This window comes from Athene cunicularia (assembly GCF_003259725.1).
Source record: "Athene cunicularia isolate RWA chromosome Z unlocalized genomic scaffold, athCun1 chrZ_part4, whole genome shotgun sequence".
Taxonomy (NCBI): domain Eukaryota; kingdom Metazoa; phylum Chordata; class Aves; order Strigiformes; family Strigidae; genus Athene; species Athene cunicularia.
In genome coordinates this window covers 1677329-1697502 of record NW_020799145.1, presented here as the reverse complement: position 1 = coordinate 1697502, position 20174 = coordinate 1677329, and the positions used below count along the sequence as shown (strand labels likewise).

The 20174-nt window shown below is 36.5% G+C and overlaps 1 protein-coding gene across 1 annotated transcript in view; it reads right to left on the bottom strand.

Annotated features, from left to right (window-relative positions):
• The window catches only part of SMARCA2 (SWI/SNF related, matrix associated, actin dependent regulator of chromatin, subfamily a, member 2), a 109630-nt gene that overhangs the window by 26936 nt on the left and 62520 nt on the right, over nucleotides 1-20174 (bottom strand). Inside the window, exons 26-27 of the mRNA XM_026866823.1 lie at nucleotides 16709-16786; nucleotides 10905-11123 (exon numbers count right to left, since the gene is read on the bottom strand). Coding sequence (XP_026722624.1) covers nucleotides 10905-11123; nucleotides 16709-16786 — 297 coding nt within the window. The remainder of the gene's footprint in view (nucleotides 1-10904; nucleotides 11124-16708; nucleotides 16787-20174) is intronic.

Sequence of the window (20174 nt, the reverse complement as noted above, 5' to 3'; positions counted from 1 at the left end):
TCTGTTGGCTTTGCTTCCAGATCTTCCTTCTTGGTCTAAAATATCTTTTACTGGAGGGATATATCATGCTATTGCTCTTCTCAGGTTAGTTTTTCTTCCATTTTTAATGTTTTACTGAAACAGTTGATTAATTAGTTTAGAAATTATGAACAAAGTTTCAGATAATTTAGTACTATTTCTGGTAACAACTACATTCCGTTCAGACTCACAGATAAATGTCTCAGAGCAGGAGGAAACAGGTGGCAACGAAGTCATGAAGATACTCAACAATAAATACCAGATCCTAAATCAAGGAAAAACAGGAATTCTACAACATTCCAAGGATTTACTATCTCCCAGTCAGACAAGATACTATTTTACAAGGGAGATCATGAATACAAAACCCAATCAGAAACACATTTATATCTGACCACTAATAAACAGTTACGTAGGATGGTTTCTCTTCTCAATCTTGAGACAAGTATTGCTTGTTGCTGTTTACCTTGTCTTTCACAAAATACTGTTGCAGTTGCCTAAGGCCTCTGGTTTCTTAATACCATACAGTTTCAACTTATCTTTTTTTCCTTGATTAATAGAGCTAAATTTATGGACATTTACCTTTTTTTCCCCAGACATTATACTCTCCTGTTGTGGAAAAAGGTAGGAAATCTTTACTTTCTAATGTTACATGTCCTGGCAGACTGGCAGTGTGGCTAATACTGAGAGACCCCTCATATTTGCTTTTGTTCCTTAAGAAAAAATTCTCAAAATTCAATCCTTCAGAATGGGAAAGAATGGATTTTTAAAAAATCTATTTTAAAAAACTTTCCAGGGCTTAGCCTTTCTTTATTCAAAGAGCATTGCCACCCTTTTCTTCTGGACCCTATTAATTAAATCAGAAAGATACCTGTTATAAGGACAGGGTTCACACCCTCACCAGATCAGTCCTTTGAAAGAAACTGCAGTCTTTCCAGGACCACATTTACTTTCAGTGAAACCCTGCTAATATTTGCAGTGACAGATATCTTTTCTATAGCAAAATAAATTTGACAGTTCTAAGCACTGGATTAAGGCAAGTAGACAGGACCAACTCTCGTTCTGCAACACACCCGACAGCAGGATACCATATCCTAGCAGAAAGTTTCCTACGAAGAACAACCTACTTTCTGCTATGGAAACAACATAGCTGAGGACTATAACACAAAGGGATCATTAGCAGAACTGCAGTGTGAAATCACTCATTTTGAGCCAAATCTCTAGCGTTAGAGTAAGGGAATTATTTGGCTCTCAAGTGAACAGACACCCAGTGATGCTTTCTAATTGTTCACAAAAATATTAAGTGTTTTCCCTCTTTTTTACTAACAGACTAACAAAAGGCTTTTATTTTACATGAGCATAAATTTTACAGATGCCCTGAAACACCACCATTCTTAATAATGCAACATGAGAATCTTACAGTACAGAGCTGAAACTGGAGCTTTTATGCATGTGAAAGTAAACTCTGCTTCTGCCAACAGTCATACCATTAAGTACTTTCTTTCAGATGTTCTCCTTCTCCCTTATATTTAAGCATATTCACACATTCTTAAACAGACATTTTTTATTCCAAGTTTAAAATGTGGAAAGACAACCAAATGGGAGGAAAATGGAGAAAATAAATTCAAAACAAAACAGATAAAATATCTTGCATAAAACAAATAGAAAAAGAAAGAATGGCTTTCAGAAACCATTATAGTTTCACTGTTTTTCAGTGGATGTTACAGGTTCTCTTATATCTACTTACTCACAGAAAACAGCTTAAGAATTTTTGCAATAGCATGGGAAATTAATGCAGGTACTCTGAGGCAGTTAAAAATGGGAAGCGTTTGAGAAGTGAAGTGAAGAATGGGAAGCAATGTTATGAGAGTATGGTTATAGTTTTCTTATAACATTGCAGAATTTGGAGGAAGGCAGCATGAAATGAAAATAAGTCAAACTTTGGACAACTTGATGAGAAAAGCTAAGTTATATGTATCACAATATTTTGTGAGGCTAACTTCTAACAACAATACAGTGCATTCCCTGTTTTCAGGATGCTTCTAAAGCTGCAGTTATCAGACTGTGGCAGGATTTACAGTAGAGTTTGACCTTTTAATATACATATCACAGCCTAAAAGTAAAAATCTAATGTGAACAGTATCTGTCTAGAAGTCCTTTTTCGTCTTCTGGGATAAACAGAAATGGAAGTCACAGTCTGACAAGCAAAAATCATTACCCAAGAAAAGGCTAACTGAAGAATACAAAGAAGATTCCTGGAAAAGCAACGAGGCTTAAGAAGTTTCTCAACAGATTAATATATAGTATAAGTGCATATATAAAAAACTATGCATGGCTGTAAGCAGCAACAAAGTCCTGTGGTTCTGAGTTTGAAATCCAGCTAAAAATATTTTATTACATTGTCAGATGCAACTGAAAAGAACATGTAATGGATATCCATTAAACTGTAATTTGAAACACTATAAACAATTTCAAAGTAAAGGATGAAACTACAGGGTTATGATTACTGGAAAACTTTTGTAGGATTTTCCCTTTTCAAAGTTAAACTTTACTGCTAAAGTAAGGAGATACACCATTCTACTCATCAAGCACAGTACTTCAAGATGACTGCAGAAGCTAACTGCCTAAGACCTTGCACTCACACATGCCTAAGGATAGGCTGAGTAATTTTTGAGCAGTTCACCATATTTGCTAAGTTAGTACTTCAATACTTATTTACATGCTAGAAGAGAAAAATTGCTTCCATTTAAATTGCTGATTTCTATGGAAGAAGTAGAGCTCTGTGTATGTTTGGCTGTCATGCCTGCTGCACAGAAAACATCAGTGTGAAGCTTCTCATCAACTGCTCAGGTCTGCTTTCAAAAGATGGCACTTTACAGTAACAGTCTCTCAGTTTGCTTCTGATGATAAGGCAAAATAATAATGTCCCCTTTTTGCAGAGTGAATAAATACTGTGGCCACAATATACACTTGGAAAGGTATAAGTAACTTCTTACTCATGTTGTAAACGCAAATCAACGTAGGAAAATTTATTGTCTCTATTCAAAAGTTTGATAGGTTGACAAAAGGTCACCTACTGCGTATAACCTATCATTGTTACTGTCAAGGCATGTCAGAGAATGTAACAATACAGTGCACCCAAGTATTAAAAAGTTTCTGCTTCTCTTTCCATTGCCAAATGCCTCTAGCAACAATAATGTTTTAAACTTTTAATGCAGACTCTTTTCTTGTAAATTTTGTGAAGTATTTATTAGTGGTGTTTCAGTTTTGGAAGTTGACTTGAATTTTGACCTTCCACAATGAAAAGTATCTCACACATCTTATTCACACGGCCTAATTTTTTCATGCAAAATTTTGCACTTGAAACAATAATAATAAAGCCTGAAACCACAGAGTATTAATGAATGGTTGCCAAGCTATATAAACTTGTTATGTCAGAAAAGTGTAGTTATTTTAAAGAAAATGCAGTTTCTTTTAGTCTAATGTTAATAATACTACTCATATTTTTTAAAAATACAGAAAGGTGTTTAGTTTTATATTTATAAACACTATTATTCTCATGTTTCCTAGAAGAGAATATATGTACAATTCCAACTGAAACTGTTAATATTTGTTATGGTACTTCACATTTAACATCATATGGACAATATCACCGACTGAAAAAAAAATCTATAAAAATATGGCAAGATATTTTACTGATAGTTATTCCTCTGAAACAGCTGTCTAGGTTTCCTGACTTTAGGTCTTCCTCACACAAAAACTATTTCTGGAACACTAAAATATGCCTTACTAAGAATATCTTTCAAATACTGAAAAGTCATTTCAAAGTACTTTCTTATTTTCCAAAATTAATACTCTCAATGTCTCTAGATTCTGAGAAAGATATCCAGGGTGTAAATCAGGTTCTTTTCTTTATAAACTTAACAAACTCATCTTGGCAAAACAGAGAACCAAAGCTATCAGGTACATGCATTTAACATCCCTCTCATACATCAAAAGTCAAGAAAAGCCCCTTTCATCTAAACTGCTAAATTGTTTTTAATTTCAGTGCAATTTGAAAGTAGCCTTTTAAAAATTTACTTTAATGGATTCTGAAATAAATTTCTGCGAAAGGGTATAAAACATAGATAATACTACTGTTAGGTATTGGAAGTGTGAGGAAGGAAAAACAGCAAAACTGAGAAGTCTGTGAAGCAACACATTTTCTTTGACACAGAGTGCCCAGAATAAACACAGGATGGGATGAAGGTCCAGTGACTGGTGTTTGATGTGGCACCAAGGAGGAATGTTAAGCGGGGTGCAGGCTGTGTGGTCCCATTCTTTCACTTCAAGGATAGATTTATCTCCTGTTCCACTGGTTTCCCTCGAAATATGATTTTTTGTAGCAACCTGCCAACTCTGTGCCTCATCCTCCCTTCTTTCCCACACAACCCAGCTTCACCCATTGTACCAAGTTGACCTTGTTTCCCGTCCTCCATCTTTTTCCCACAAAAACCAGCCATACCCCTTGGCACCATGAAACTAATTACCTATTAATGATACAGTAATGATTTGACTACAGTCCTACCCACTCACCATATCTACTAAGATAAATAGTACCCTGAGTTTGTACCTAACTTGGAGGGACAATAATCCAACACCAAATCGGAGGGACAGATTGATGGGTTTGTGCTCTCGATCCACCCCCCAAAGGGACCCCTTTTGGTAAGACTTCCTTGCCTATGACGAGTGTATACCCGGGAACTGTGTGTGTGTGATTGCAATCCTTTTCTTTTGTGTAGTGCTATATAGCTAACTTGCAGTTTGTACATTTATTGTAGGCAATCTTAAAGAATCTGTAGAAGTTGTATGAAAATAAACTGTACTATTTGTGAATCTGACTGCTTGTCTTGAATGCAACCAGACTTACAGCATATGGGCTGTTTGGGCTGGGTCAGACCTATAGTGACAGCCACTAATCCACACTATTTGTGAATCTGACAGCTTCTTTTGAATGCAACCGGACCTGCAGCATACCGGCTGTTCGGGCATCTGGGTCAGACCTATAGTTACGGCTCCAACTGGCATACTACAGCGGGCGGAGGAAGAAAGCAGCCGATTCAATGTGAATGATAGAGCGAGCTTCAACTTCGTTGAAAGAAATCACACCTTATATAAGCACTCTACAATAATCATGCATACTACTCACAAATCTATTGGATACATGTAAAAGGCTACATTATAACATCCCAGCCCCTTGTGGTATTTCAGGTATGCATAAACACCTTCCCTCTTCTGGCCTGCTTTCTTTCCCAAGGCCATTCCTTTATCATACACAGGGCCATAATGTACCTCAGTTTCTCTCTTTGTTAACATAACAGTCCGTTGTTAGCATAACTGTACCCTGGGTTTTTTCCTCTGTTTACCTCAGATGGCTGTAATCAGCTTCCACAGAGACCCATGGCCTTGCTCTCTGCAAGCCGTTCTCCAACAGCATACCTATTATAAATCCAGCTGCCCCTAGCCCCTCTAATCTCTGAGGACCAGCTAGAATGCAAGGGGATTTTTATCTCTTACCAAATTTATTCTCACCCTAAATGCAACAGCTCCTCAGAACATAAAAATGGTTTGTCTTTGTGAGATCTGAAAGTCATGTTCACCCTTCTAATCTTTCAAGAAATCAGTTTTCACAAGCAAAAAACTTACCAGCCTCACCTTGCACACTAAAAAATAGTACCAGGGGCATCCTGGTGATTGCTGCTCACAAAACAGACAACACCCTGGGACGATGGATGGACATTTTAAGTCTCCAGTGACAAAGTCGTCTAAATGTCACTTCTTTTCCCCTACAGCTTAACAAATTCGATTGGATCTTCAACACTACAGAGCAGAGTTTGGATCAGAATGCAATTTTCTTCAAATGCCCAGGGGCAAATACTCACTTAACTGTTAAACAGGTATTAACAGCAAGTCAGGAAACTGCAATTTTAACTAGGAGTGGTATAAAGGAGTAAGGAGAATAAAACAGCTGTGGAGGGGTATCATGCACATGAACTATGCAAATAAATATGCACTGGGTAAAAGATTATTTCTTTTCCTTCACAGAATCTCAGCCTCCAATATAACTATATAAAAAAACCTCCATTACAATTAAAAATAGCAACCAGTAGATGAAAAGTGAATCTAAACCAATTATCAAATGTAATACTGATTTTCCACACAGCTGTTTCAGTATCTAATGAAGACAACTGTAAGATCAAATTTCACCATCACAGTTTACAAAACTGTATCTTAAAATATCTTCTTGGTGTTGATTCTAAGGTTGTATACATAAAACTGAAGCTCTCTCAGAAAATAAAAACCTGAGAAGGTTTTAGTAATTCATGTCGTAGTAACAAGCTGGCCCAACTTTACTACCTCTGATGCCTGACAGTATGTAAAATTGAAAAGCTACGTAAGGTTCCAACTGATAAGACAACAGTTGAAAACTTGCCCAACATTTTCCTGCTAGGTGGTTTGATTTATTATACAACATATTTACCTTAGTTATTAAACAGAAACAAAAAAGCAAATAAAATTTGTACGGTTACGTTAAACAATATTCACCAGATATTCTGTATGTATAAGAACCGGTATAGGCTTTCTTTAAGATTGACTAATAACAGACCAAATGCTTGAATTTCACTTCCAATTTTTAGATCAACAAAAGTAATAGTCTGCAATAGTTGACTTTTGCATGTCTGCATGAGGTAAGCAAGACATGGCTCATTTTGGACTCAAATATTTTGTTTCCCTGGCCAGCATGCAAAGCTACTTCAAATGAACTGCACAACCAGGGAATAAAACTTTACTCATGTCACCTAGCCAGCAATTAAATTGAATGAGAAGCTGAATCCAGGTGCAACTGTTTTAAGAGTCTTGTAACTACTCAAACAAATCATCCGATACTGAAGCCTGCCCTAAGTAACAGTCTTTAGTAGATGACCCCTCTAGAAAATAATCTGGCATGGGATCCACAAAAGTATTTTGCAGTTAGAAGTGGTGCAAGGACAGAATCTTCCAGACCATTAAATACTTTCAAAATACAAATATTTCACAGGATCAGGAAGACTCCTCCTTCCTGGTTTTGGTTGGGTTTTCTCTTGTTTTGGTTTAGGTTTTTTTAGGAAATACCGTTGTCATGCCAACAGTTACAGAACAGCAGGCTGCAGCGACAGCTAGTGATGAAGCCCGTTTGTGTCTTATAGCTTCCCTGCAGGCTGTTATTGAATTACAGGTTGTTCAGGGCAGCAGCACAATCCCACTAAGCACTGCGTATGTGCTTTGGTTTGGCTTCTGTAATTATTTTGTCTCCTGCTTCCAAACTCAGGTACTTGACCTCTTAGCAAGGAGGGAGATGACATACTTGGTCACTATACATACACACATACAGAGGTGTATGCATGAGGTCTGTGACAGATACTGTGGTGATCTGCCATGCACTTAATTAGACTTTTCAGTACTGGGTGTATCAGCAAGGGGGTTGGGGTCTAAGTAGCAGGTAGCTGATCTCCACAGTGCTGACTGAGGCAAAGCTCCTCAGAAAATAAGAGATCTAGTCAACTACCCCAAGACATACAAAGAAAAAGAGACAGATGAGGATTGGATACTGATACTATGAAACCTACTTATTAGTCAGAAATGCAGAGTTTTACTCCATGAGAAGATAGCTATAAAGCAGCCACAGCAAGAGAGAAAATGAGGGGCATCCCCTGCTGCTGGTAAATAAACCTCATTCTTCTGTAACACTGCAATAAAAATCAAAGTATCTATAGTTACCTTTGGAGAGTGGCATGATACAGAACATGGGTAAAAGAGTGTCTTATGAATTGAAGTACTATGCTTAATTCAGAACTTGTTGCCTCTTCTATTTTTCCCAGTTTTACTGATATAAGTAGTTCACTGCATCCAAGTTAATATGAAATGATTAATTCAAAGTTTTCATGCAATATGCACAATACTTTCACCTGACAGCTTAAGAGTGACAAAGCCACAAGATACAAATGCTTACAAACTATCTACCACAATTTTGTACGTTTAGGTAAAGATTCCCTTGAAAATGTTGTACAAGATTATTATCGCTTTTTCTACAGTCTTCCAGAGATGTCATTACAGAAAGACAAACACTTCAATTCTCAAAGAAGACATAAAAGTGATGGTGGTGGCAGGCCAGTGGGTGTGAAACAGAACTGTTACACACACACCCAAATGGAAAAAAAAAGAAAAAACTCAGAAAACGTGACTTTGATTTCAGTATCCACCAAATGGAGAGGAGCTTTTATTCTGAACCTTCTAAGCAGTGTTACACTATAAATACAATTCCTCTGAATATCGTCTAAAAATTATCATAGTTCCTACACTTGCATTTTTCTCAGCACACTCTCAAATCCACCTGAAAGTGTAAGTTAAAATGAGTATACAGTAGAGTCACACTACTGACTGCAATGCACTGTGAAACAATCTAATTTAGCTTTAACTTAGCTAATTTGAGAACATGCTTAACAACTCAGTAGGGAGGAGGGGGGGAACTAACAAGCCATGTTGAAAAAGGGGTAGTATATGTACCATCCTGACTAGCAAGGTTTCTGACCTGGCCTCACATAACAGTTTCAGAAGCAAACAATGAAAACAATTACTACCGAGTAAATGTGGAGCTGGTAAGAAATTGTTTTCAGAATAGTCCTGAATGGCTTTTCATCAAATGGTCAACTGCTTTTCAGTGTTTTCAGTGTCTTTAGGAAGACAGAATAGAAGATATGTCTACTAAATCTTCAAAGAACATCAAGCTGACCAGAAGTTGACCTGAGGGCAGGCTTAAAATTCAGAATAATTTTGGTGAAGAAAACCTGGATATCATTCAACAAGGGCATATGCTAAATCCTCTTACTAGGAAGGGAAGATCAACTATACAACAACATGATTCTGAAAAACTGGCCAGGAAGCAGATCCACCAAAAAGGATTAAAAGCTTATACTGGATCAAAAATTTAACACCAAGTCAATACCTTTACTGTTAAGAAAATGAAATACTGGATGATGACATGTAAGTACCCTAGAAGTTATGCAAAATAACTCCTTCTTATTCAAATAAGACTGCACCTGGAATTTCGATGTCCAGCTTTTGACCGAACTTGAAGAACAACTTCAGTCACATGTAGAACAGCTATGAGAAATCAGTGAAAACAATCAAGAGATCCAGAAAACAGGAACTATGGGAAAAGACTTAGTGAACACTGGTTGTTAACCTTAAGAATTGACTGAGCAGGGAAACAACTCTTCTGTGATATGAAGCAATCTTAAAAAAAGAAAGGTAGAAGCCTGTTCTGCATCACCAGAGTGATTAGAACAAGTAATTGGCCTAAAATCCAACAGGAAAATTCAGGTAAAATGTAAGGCAAAGCCAAACAGTTAAAAGACATTTCCATGTGTTCTTCTAAATTCACTGCTAAGGAAGGCCTTGATGAACATCTATTATAAACGACACAGGACTGGCTAATTTCATCCTGAGTAGAAAATGGATAATTTTTTTTTAGGGCTGCTATTTTTGAGAGTAAAGCACTTCACAAAAATATCAAAGCCAACTCAAGACACAAAAGATGCAAGCCAAAGATAACTTCCATGTTGCCACAGCCAGAGTATTCCATTATTAAAACCAATTATCTTAAAATGACCTTGAGTAGATATATACTATACCACAAGCACTTTCACTGTAGGAAAGGGTAAATGTTTGAGAATCCAGATGGCCGTTTATGTATCTAGGTCTTTCTTCTCCACAGACTACTTGAAAATGTCAAGTATCAAACTCCTGTAGTTTTGATAAACTTGCTTAGATTTACATCTGATGTACAATTCAAACCTTTGCTGCCCTAAACTTTATACTTAGCAGCAGAATCTGGATTAGCTTTTAGCATAGTATTGCACAACGCACTCTAACAAACATCACATTTGTAACTGAAGTAGGTAAGATTTCTATATATCTTCAGCAAATTATACACAAAAATTACACCATATATTCATTTTGGCATTAAGTCTGTAATTATTGTATGACAAAACTTACTCTGTCAAACCATGTAGACTAGTTTTGCACATACAATATTTTACCTATATGTTTTGGAAATCATAACGTTATTAACTTTCCTAGTTTTGAAAAAAAATTCCAACAATCAATCCTCAACTCCATATTACTCCTTACTACTATTCTGAAAAGGCACATGCATTAGAATTCGTTAGATGAGTATTTGCAGAAGAATGGCAAGAATCCTCCTCCACAACAAATTCACAGATTTGGTGTAAGTTAAGTTTAGAAACTTTACTTTCAGGTCTTAAATTCTTGTATCTCTTATGGTATTTTTGATCTCAGTGGAGCCAAGAAATGCTCAGGACTTGGAAAAGAAACAGCATGAAAGAAAGAAGACTTACAAGAAAGTTTCTAAATTCTTAAAAGGGTTTAATTCAGGTATTTAAAAAAAAAATAGGCTTCTGCAGCACAAAAAGCTGTAATACACACTGATCACTGGTCTTCTCCACTGGAAAACAATTTTTCATGTATCTTAAAGCTGACACTTATGAAAGTATCTAAAGATGTAATAAATATGTCAAGATCCATGGCAATAGAGCAGTTGCAATAGAAACCTATCATAGTCCTGATCCGGCATCTAGTAACACCGATACAAGTTTCAGTAATGCAGCTTAAAATTTACTTATGCCTTCAACACAGGAGCAAAAGCTGGATAATAAGAATATTTAGGCCTTAACTACTATATTGTGCTCTCTCTGATGCAATTGTGCAGTCTTCAAAAAGAAAAAAAAACACCACAAATTAATAAATTTCAACAGTGAAAAAAAAAAAACCAAAACAAAGGGACAACTTACCCGCAGCCATTGTTTCTCTGTGAGAGCATCACTGTAGTCCACATCCCTGCGCTGACGGGATCCTCTTCCAAATATTTTCTCTTCTTCTTCTTCACACGTAAGCCTTTCAACTTCAGCATCATCCTTAATAATCCAGGATGGTAACTCATCTTCCTCCATCAAGCGGGGCTTACGCTTGGGGTTTCTGGCATCCTCCCTGCGACGGTCCATGTCCATGCGCTGCAATGGCAGTTGGGAATGAACAAAACGGTTTTAAGGGCAAATATTAACTCAAACATGGAAGTTTCTGGCTATTTAATGATACCTGTAACTTTTAACTAGGTCCTCCTCATTATTTCCCTTCCACAATACTTCTAAATACTTCTAAAATCAATTCTAAAAAGAAGCAGCTATACCTGATGGTTGATTTTCCGTCAAGTTCAACACTCCATAACTAACTTTTACTGAAGTAACTGAGATAAAACAACAACTAAGTTATTCAAAGCAGACCACAAGAACACTGTTGTGTTAATTAAACATCTCTTTTCCTTTTTTGTACAGACTTTATGGTTTCTTTGCATTCACAGATATGATCTGCAAATAATAATTCCTTGGCATCCCCATAAGGTGTTATTATTATGTAACTAAAAATAGTAACTAAAAAACCCACTAGTGTTGTGAGCCTGAGTATCAGAAGAAAAAAAAAATAGAAAAAATTAATTACGAGAGAAAATAAAGAAATTCAGAGAAAAGCTTGCCTATGCAGTGCTAGAAAGCCAACATGATTAAACCACTGAATTTTTCCTGATCCTACAGCTGCACTAGGCAAAAATCAAAACACATACAAAAATATTGGGTAAAATGTTAAGAATATTAGAAGGTAATGTTAAGACTTTAAGCTGAAATTGAAATAAATACATAAATTAATTTCAAATGTGGTGAGCAATTACCTCAGAAGACAGATATGGATAGTCAGGATATGTTCCCATGACCTACTGTAGATTCTTCAGTGAAGTGCTTTATAACCCTCCCAGGAAAGCATCCACATTTATTGACTATATGCTGATCTAGGTCCTGTGAATCTCATTTGCATTTTTTAAAGTAGCCCAAATCAGAAACTATGAATAGCCTTTTCAAACAGGACTTCTGAAGAGTCACACAGTACTAAATACACTCAGTAATCAGTTGCTAAGCAAAGAAAACAAACAGGTGGCCACTGAACATTTAATTTTCATATCTGAAAAACTAACATAAATAGACGGCACCAGAATTGGCTGTAGCATCAGAACAGGCTAGTGCTTTGGGCAGTAAACATTTGTAAAAAGCATTCCCAATTATGTGCAAAACCCTCCCTTGTGTGTATGATCCTGCACTTATACAGGATGTCAACTAGACAAATTTTCCTTTACACCCCTAGTCAAGACACAGACATGCAAAAATTCAGAGGTATTATCTGTCTATAGAGGCATCTCAAACTGAGACAAATTTACTAACTGAGGCTTAATGATGGCACTGTTGAATATGCTGAATCTTATCTCATGTTGACACTTCTCAAATACAAGCATTCCCAAAATACTACCTCACGCACAGCATCTTACAACTGGTCTTCATCATCTTGTCTGATACACTATCAGATTTCTAAACTCAGTGAAAAGCGGATTGTAAGATGTGTGCCTTCATTCTGCACGTCCAACTACATTCAAGAAGGAACTATAAATACATGTGGGTTTTCCCCAACCTTCATTATCTCAATGAATTGGCTGTATAGCCTTGAGTTTTTTATAGCAGACTTCCATATTTCACCTTTTAAAAGAACATCTCATTCAATCTGAATTCTCTTCAAAAATGTCTTATTCAAGCCAGACATGTGGCTTGTTTTATTGCTGTCTTGGTTTCAGTTGCTAACTTGGCAACCAGTAAGCTGCACTGACAGAAGGCCCAAAGGGGATAGATGTGATAGATTTCACTATTATTTAGCAGAGAACCTCAGTGAAGTCAGGGACATAATATTATGACATTAAGTATAATACATGAAGTGAATGCTGAAACTTAATTTTTTTTCCCTGATGACCATGTTTGTATCCCTAAGACAAAGACTGAACACTGAGGTAGTATATTTTAATAGCTGTTTTCTGAAATAAAAGTGCTTGGGAAGGAGAATTGCAGACACTCTGCTAATCTGAGATGTAAGAGATACAAACAGCTGTTTGTTTTTTCTTAGGATACTACTCAAACCACTTTCATCTCTGAGAAACCTCTGGTCCTATCTTCCCTTGTCTTACCAAAACATGTATTTCCAAACCAGATCTACCTTATTTTACTATAACTAATAAAGTAATTGTATTTACAACATAAATGCTGGAAATAAAAAAAATGTTAGAAATAAAAAAAGTGCTATGCTACTGATGCTTACACCTAAGTGAAGAACTTAAGTGTGACACACTCAAGGCCTAAAACTTCCAGTTTAGAAAAAACACAAGAGCACTACTGTGCTGAATGGTTATCTTAAACTTTCCAAATTATAACTAAAGTAGTCCTTAAAAAAAACACCCAGTATAAACCCAGTAATTTATATACTCAGCTGCTGCTATAATTGCCATTTTGGATTCAAGGAGATAAACTGCATTACCACAAGTAGAGTATTGGCACCCATTTGTCCTTCCAATTGAAAGAGTTTTTACATCAAGAATCTTTATTTAAGTAAATATAACATTAAATATATCTTAAAAAATTTTCCAGGAAGAGTAACACTTGCTGAAGCACACTATCATGAAATTACAAGAGTTGTATAGATCACACTGAAACACTGACTTTTCTCTGAATATTTTATAAGCGTTTTTACTATGTGATGAATTGTCATCATTTGCAATGAATGCAGAAGTAAGACACTGAGGTTTGAGGCTATCTAGAGGTTTAACATGTCGTTATATACGTGGAGCCTCTAAAAGTCGGGGGAACAAAGTCCACTTGTACACTACCTTTTTCTGGACAGTGTCCTTAGCTCTACAGCTACATCTCAGGATCTATGCCAAACAATACTTCTAAACTGGAAAGTGACCATAGAAATGCTTCTCAAGGAACTGATTGTCCAAAAACTATTGTTTTGGACTTGCTCACTTTCAATAAGCAAAATACATGCTTTTACACCTCTAAGACTAGTTAAATGAACAAACCAAAACACATTTTTCTTGGATACTGCAGTCTGCTGAATTCTGATTACAACTGCACAACCTTAACAGAGGGAGTGAAGCAGCACAGGTATCACTGAGGTAAGGAAAATATAAACCTATCTTTGTGTTCCTTACCTGACTATGCAAGACCTGAAATACTGATATAAAGAAGACAAACAACCCTGACTGCCAAATGTGTTTTTCAGACTTTTCTTCTATAATTGAACAGTTTACTAAAATGAAAAAAAAAATCTTTATTAACAATTAAAATTATTTCTTAGCCATTAATATTTAACTTCACTGTTTCTATCTGAGGTATTTTCAAACCCTGTCTTTCAAAGCATGTTAACTTTGCATCTCCAAATATTTATTACCTACCACCAACTCTTTACTCACCCTTAAAAACGTCAATGTAATTTAATGTGAAAAATATAATTTCAGCTCAAAACTGTCTTTACTTTAAGCCCCTCAACTTTTTTACTGAATGGCTGTTAATAGCCTTCAAACTTAGTCCAGAAAGATTGTTAGAAAATTTCTAATTCATCAGCTATTTTCAATCCATGGATTAGTTCTTTCCTTCTGGGTCTGCAGAAGAAGTACTAAGAAGCTTTTTCCAGCAGCAAATCCACTCTCACAGAACTCAGGATACTTTCAGCCACGTTTGGCTGAAATTATTCCTTTTGAGTTTTGGATCAAATGGCACCTTCTCCTCTTGGTTTTGGTCACGTAAATCTCATTACACCCAAATCACTGAAGAAAGTTTAAAAAGACAGGTGTCTGAAAGCACTGATTTTCTGTGTAGCCTAGCTTTAGGCATTTCAGTTATTCTGAGAGAACATTAAATGAAACTTTGCACAAAAGGACTAAAGTGGCAAGTCAGCAATGACAAAAGGCACAACTGTGTGAGGGAATATGGCCTTTGCCAGCTGTGCACCTGAACGTGTCACTTCTGTAACAAGGGCCCCTGCACATTTGTGCAGTGAAGTTTTACAGATTAATTCTTGAGTAGACGATGGTGAGGAATTAAAAACCTATCAATGGTTGCTTCTGTGGATACCACCTGATACACTTTCATTCACTCACATACATGTTCCACCTTGCAGAACAAAGCAGGCTCTGTAGAATTAGAGGGGATGGTGCTTTACCTTAAGTACTTAAGTGTTCCCCTGTTGTTGTATCAGTGACTCTCAAAGGTTCTCCACCAATCCAAACATTGTACACACACTAAAAGGAAAAGCCATGCCTATACTGATGTTTTAGTAATTATTCTGTGTTCTAGCAGCACTAACGAAAAGGGAAATACTAGTAAAAATTAGTTGCTCACATCTGAACCACTGTCACTAGCTCTACTTCAGTAACTTGTAGCAGCAGAGACGTAGCTAACTGGCCCCTGACAAAACCAGTTAACTCACAAAGAAAACAGCACTGTCAGTCTACTAATTTACTAACTTGTTAAGTTCCTGTAGTTGTCCATGACATATCATAGCCCAAAAGTTGGAAGAAGCGTTGAAAAATAGAAGTATGTTGTAAAATTAGCAAGCCCAAGTGTTTTGCACTGTAAATTTCTCAGGTCATGACACTCTTCCTCCAGATTGGCACTGTTCCACTATACTGTCTGCAGGGATCTCTGAAGTCTTTCTGCCATGTGAAGAACTCTGTATTTAAGTAGACTACCCTTCTCTCTTCAGATAAACAATGCAAGTAAATTGTTTCGTTGATTAAGGATACCAGTTAAACTCAGACATGAGAGTGAAAAAAGCAGGCGTATTTTACTGGTGATAACCAAATAATGCAACTGTATAATACAGAAGACATGCAGTAAGAAAAGGCAGAATAGTGCATCTAAACAACAAACAGGAAAATACAGGGTAATGCATCAAATCATTACCACATGAGAGAGAAAAAATAGTGATTAAGAAAAGATATGTCACCACTTGCATATGTTACCAACACCCAGTTCCACAGTGACTGGGGAGCCCCGGTTACAGCGAGGGTTTGGAGAGCCTGTCCCGGCAAGGGGGAAATCCTACGCGGCGCGTCCACCCATAGGTGAGGCTGCCAAAGTCGTTGTGAATGGGTCCAACCTTATATACCCCAAAATCAGCAAGCCAGAATAACTGGCACCTTTGTTTTGAGCAGAAAATTTCTGGTTTCATTCTCCTGTTGGATTCCACCCAAAGCCTGGCCAGGGCTCAGGGGAGAAAACCCAGGGAGTTTCTAACAAGGCCAGATACTGAACAAGGCTGAGAAAGGAAAGTTGGATACATTCTCTCCTCACTAATGATTATATTTTGTCTAAGCTGCATCTTGCTCTAGCGAGTTTACATACTTTATTAATGACTACATGCTAAGATAGCAGCTTCAGCCTGGGGCCTGTTGTTCAGGCTGCAGTATTTCAATGCTTTCACACTTTTTACATCACCATAGGTGAGTTGTTATAACTTAGTACAATATCTACTAGCACAATGGTTTTCAGTTATAAAATATACAGGATTCATCTATAGGTCAACTCTGGCTTGGGCCTGTTGTCCAAGCCTTAGCACTTCAGTAAATAAAGCCTATTCCTTTTTTTTCAAGTTTTCCCAAATTTGAATGACAAAAGGCTTTGTTAAAAACACTAGGTAGACATTCTACTTATAATTGTATCATCCTTACCATGAAGAGATCAAATTCCTCCTCACGTCGAGCTATCATCTGATTCAGAGTCTCATCATCAGGAACTTCATCTTCCTCCTGGTTACACAGATGGGTAAAGGTATTAGAAAGAAGTTACAGACAACTTGAAGTAACAGCCCCCATCAGGTCAGTGTTGCAGTGACCCTCTCCTATCATGACACGTGTGAAACACTCAAAATGAAACAAAAACTTTTTTTAAGTGTTCAGTGATTCAGAAGTAATGCAAAACACATAATTAGAGAGACGATTGGGACTTATTACCACCTTCATAAACTGAGAATGCGGAAATGAGCAAATACGCAACCAGGAAATTCTGGGTTGTGGTTTCCTGGGTCAGAAGCACAGTTAGCGCTTCAGTTAAAATACATGCATTTCCGTTCTGCTGTTCTACAGTACTCCCTCAGAAATACCACTCTGCATTTCTTTGCTGTCAAAGCAAGGAGAATGAAGAAGCCCTGGTTAAATGAAAAAAAACCCAACATATCATTATACCAAAAAACCCCTTACTGAATCCCTCTTTCTCTTGACCTTTTATTATCAGCTTAGAAATTGAGATGAACCTCTGACTTCAGGCAAAATGAATTATTTCATAAAAAACAAAACAGTCCTTGGAAAAAAAATTTAGAACTGTAGAATTGAAACAAAATTTTAAAGCTGAGCAGCTATGACACCCATTTTAACACAATCAGAGTCCACAATATTCAGTTTCCCTCCCTGAATTATTTTGAAAGCACACGGCATTTCAAATCTTTCAACAGGTCAATTGAAAGAATTAATCTACAAACTGGCTTACTGAACCTATGTTACAGTATGGTGCAGGCCTAAAATTTTTCATGAAAACTCTTGTCTTGTACTTAGTGAAATAGGAGTACAGAATGCTGCATATAGCACCCAGAAAACTAACATTTCATAGCTTTCTTTTTTCCCAGAGATAAACAGAAAAGGCCCTTATCTATATCCACACATCTTGTGTTCCCTCCAGTGGTAAGATTTCTACACCTTAGAAAAAACACCTCTGTACCTTAATGTACATATAACTTAAATTTTAATGTGAAAAAGCAACTAGGAAAATGATGGAGAGCTAGTTCTTACTTCTAGTCAGTGGTTCAAGAAAGAGAAGTTACATAGTTACACACACAGACAAAAAGTGAGTACAGATCCCTTCTTTTATGGTCAGTGAAGAATGCGACAATGCGACCATCACAAAAGTTTCACATGCTTCCTATCATCTCAAATAGGGCAACCTGTGACATGAGAAAAATAAGGGATCCCACAGCAGAAGCTGTAACAAGTGTCCATGTCATATGTGGTTAGTCTGAATAATCCTGTTGCCAACCACGTACACTTGGCAGAACAAAAATTTATAAACACCAGTGACTACAAAAAAATGCCTCTATGAACAAGTTACTTCTAATCACCTTTCATACATTCCTATTATTCTAATATATCTTTCTAAGCTCACAGAAATTAACTCTTTGCTTTATCTTGTACTGCTAAAAAACCCAGCAAAAAGCAGAAGAAATTAAGAGGAGTTTTGATTCTGAATTTATGAAAACTACTAATAAAGTACAAATAGAATATGGTGCTCTACATACAAGTGTGAAAAGCTTTGATATGCAAGTTTAAAGCATGCTTAGCATGGGAATATATAATAAAGTGGTCACTAAACTGCCTCTTTATTAGATGTGCTATTCCGTATTTGCAAGCCAAATTTGTTTTGGTATTAATAACTTCTAAATTATTTACTTTCTCTTATCAGTCTCTCAATTGATACTCAGATTTTGTTTGCAGTGCTGTTGCAATGAAGAAACAATGGTTGACCTGTGCAGGATGGTGCAAATCCAATCCCTCTTACTACCTCGGCAGTTTCAGTTCTGGGCAAAGTTTTGCATACTCTCTGCCCACAAATAATTTTATTTAAAAACTTCAGCTTCAGCATCAGTCTGACTGTTAGGAGTCAGACTGCAATACCAATTCTTGCTTTAAAGACCAATTCTGGGCTATGGCAAGCAAACTTTGGTTAAATCTGTATTTGCTTCAGGGTGGCAGACCAAATGTATTTGAACAACACACAACAAGCAGATTGCTCTGAAGTCATCTACGAAATATGGCATGTCAAGTGGGCCTGAACTACAGTCCTGTCTTTTGAAACACTTTCAGCTAAGTATTTTCCAGGGCTTTGAAAACAGAAATCATGTCAATTTTAAAAACAAATACACAGGCTTAATCAAAAATTCTATTGATTTTAAGTTCATCTGTCTACTTACGTAGATAGTGTTGGTTGCTTGAGAACTACAGTTTTACTTAAAAATGGTGCACATACCCCATTTCTGCATTCACACCCTAAATAAAAGACAATTACTGATAAAACTGTTACTCTTCTTTAATTTCTTATGAAAAGTACTAAAGCGACAATACAAAAATCTTAATGATGTACTAGCTTCTTCTAAATGCACAAGACCAAGAGTTTACACAAGGTTTCATTACTGAAAGAAGTAAACCCCTTGGTCTTTGAAACTCTACACCACATAATGAATGATGCTTGTGAAACACAGACTACAGAATCTTCTTTTCTTTCAGTACACACCATATTCAGAGGTAAAACGTATACTCAGAAGCAAAATCAGGCTTGAAATTTCTGCATATTTAACCAGTACAGGATATTTTCGAGGTGGGAAAAAGTCACTGCAGAATGGGATTTTCTCTGTGTGTAACTGATACGTTTATACACTCTCTTCCAAATGCAGTGTTCATCCAAAAGCTGAATTTTGTTCACATTAAGAGAAGACTTGGCAGTGACAGTCATAAGAAGGGGCTCACCATGCAACAATCACGAATCCAGAGAAGAATACAATGAAAAGACAGGGACACACAGTCAGTGACTCTATAACCTCACTTGCCACTATTATAAGGAAAGACTTAGCAGGTGTTTTTAACGGCTAATTGTTTTTTGAAGAGGAAGCAGTAACCAGAAGTCTAGGTTGGACACAATACCAGAAAGAAACAGTTATTTTGCTGGCATACCCAAAACGCAAAGCATGTCAAAGCAGATCTTAACTTTACCCATGATCAAAAAAAAGTAAGCAGGGTCTTTCATGACTGAATCTAGGTAGTGTTAGTTGCTCAGCATGTTTCAGATCAGATTACCTAGTTTAACATATAAATTGGATTTAAGAACTGTTTTATACTCCATTTTGGAAAAAAATTTTGGTTTAATTTTTTTTTTTTCCAAAATTATGAAAGGGCAGAATGAATTTAAGTTACAATGCCTAACTCTACACTAAGATTTAATCATATCATTACATCATAACCATTACATTATAACCTATTTCTGTAAAAAAAAAAAAAAAAAAAAAAAAAAAAAAGACATTTCTAATTTCAAAGGAGATGACAATCTTTGTAACTGATGAAAAAATGACTGTACTTCCTGAAACATTCTCTTAGT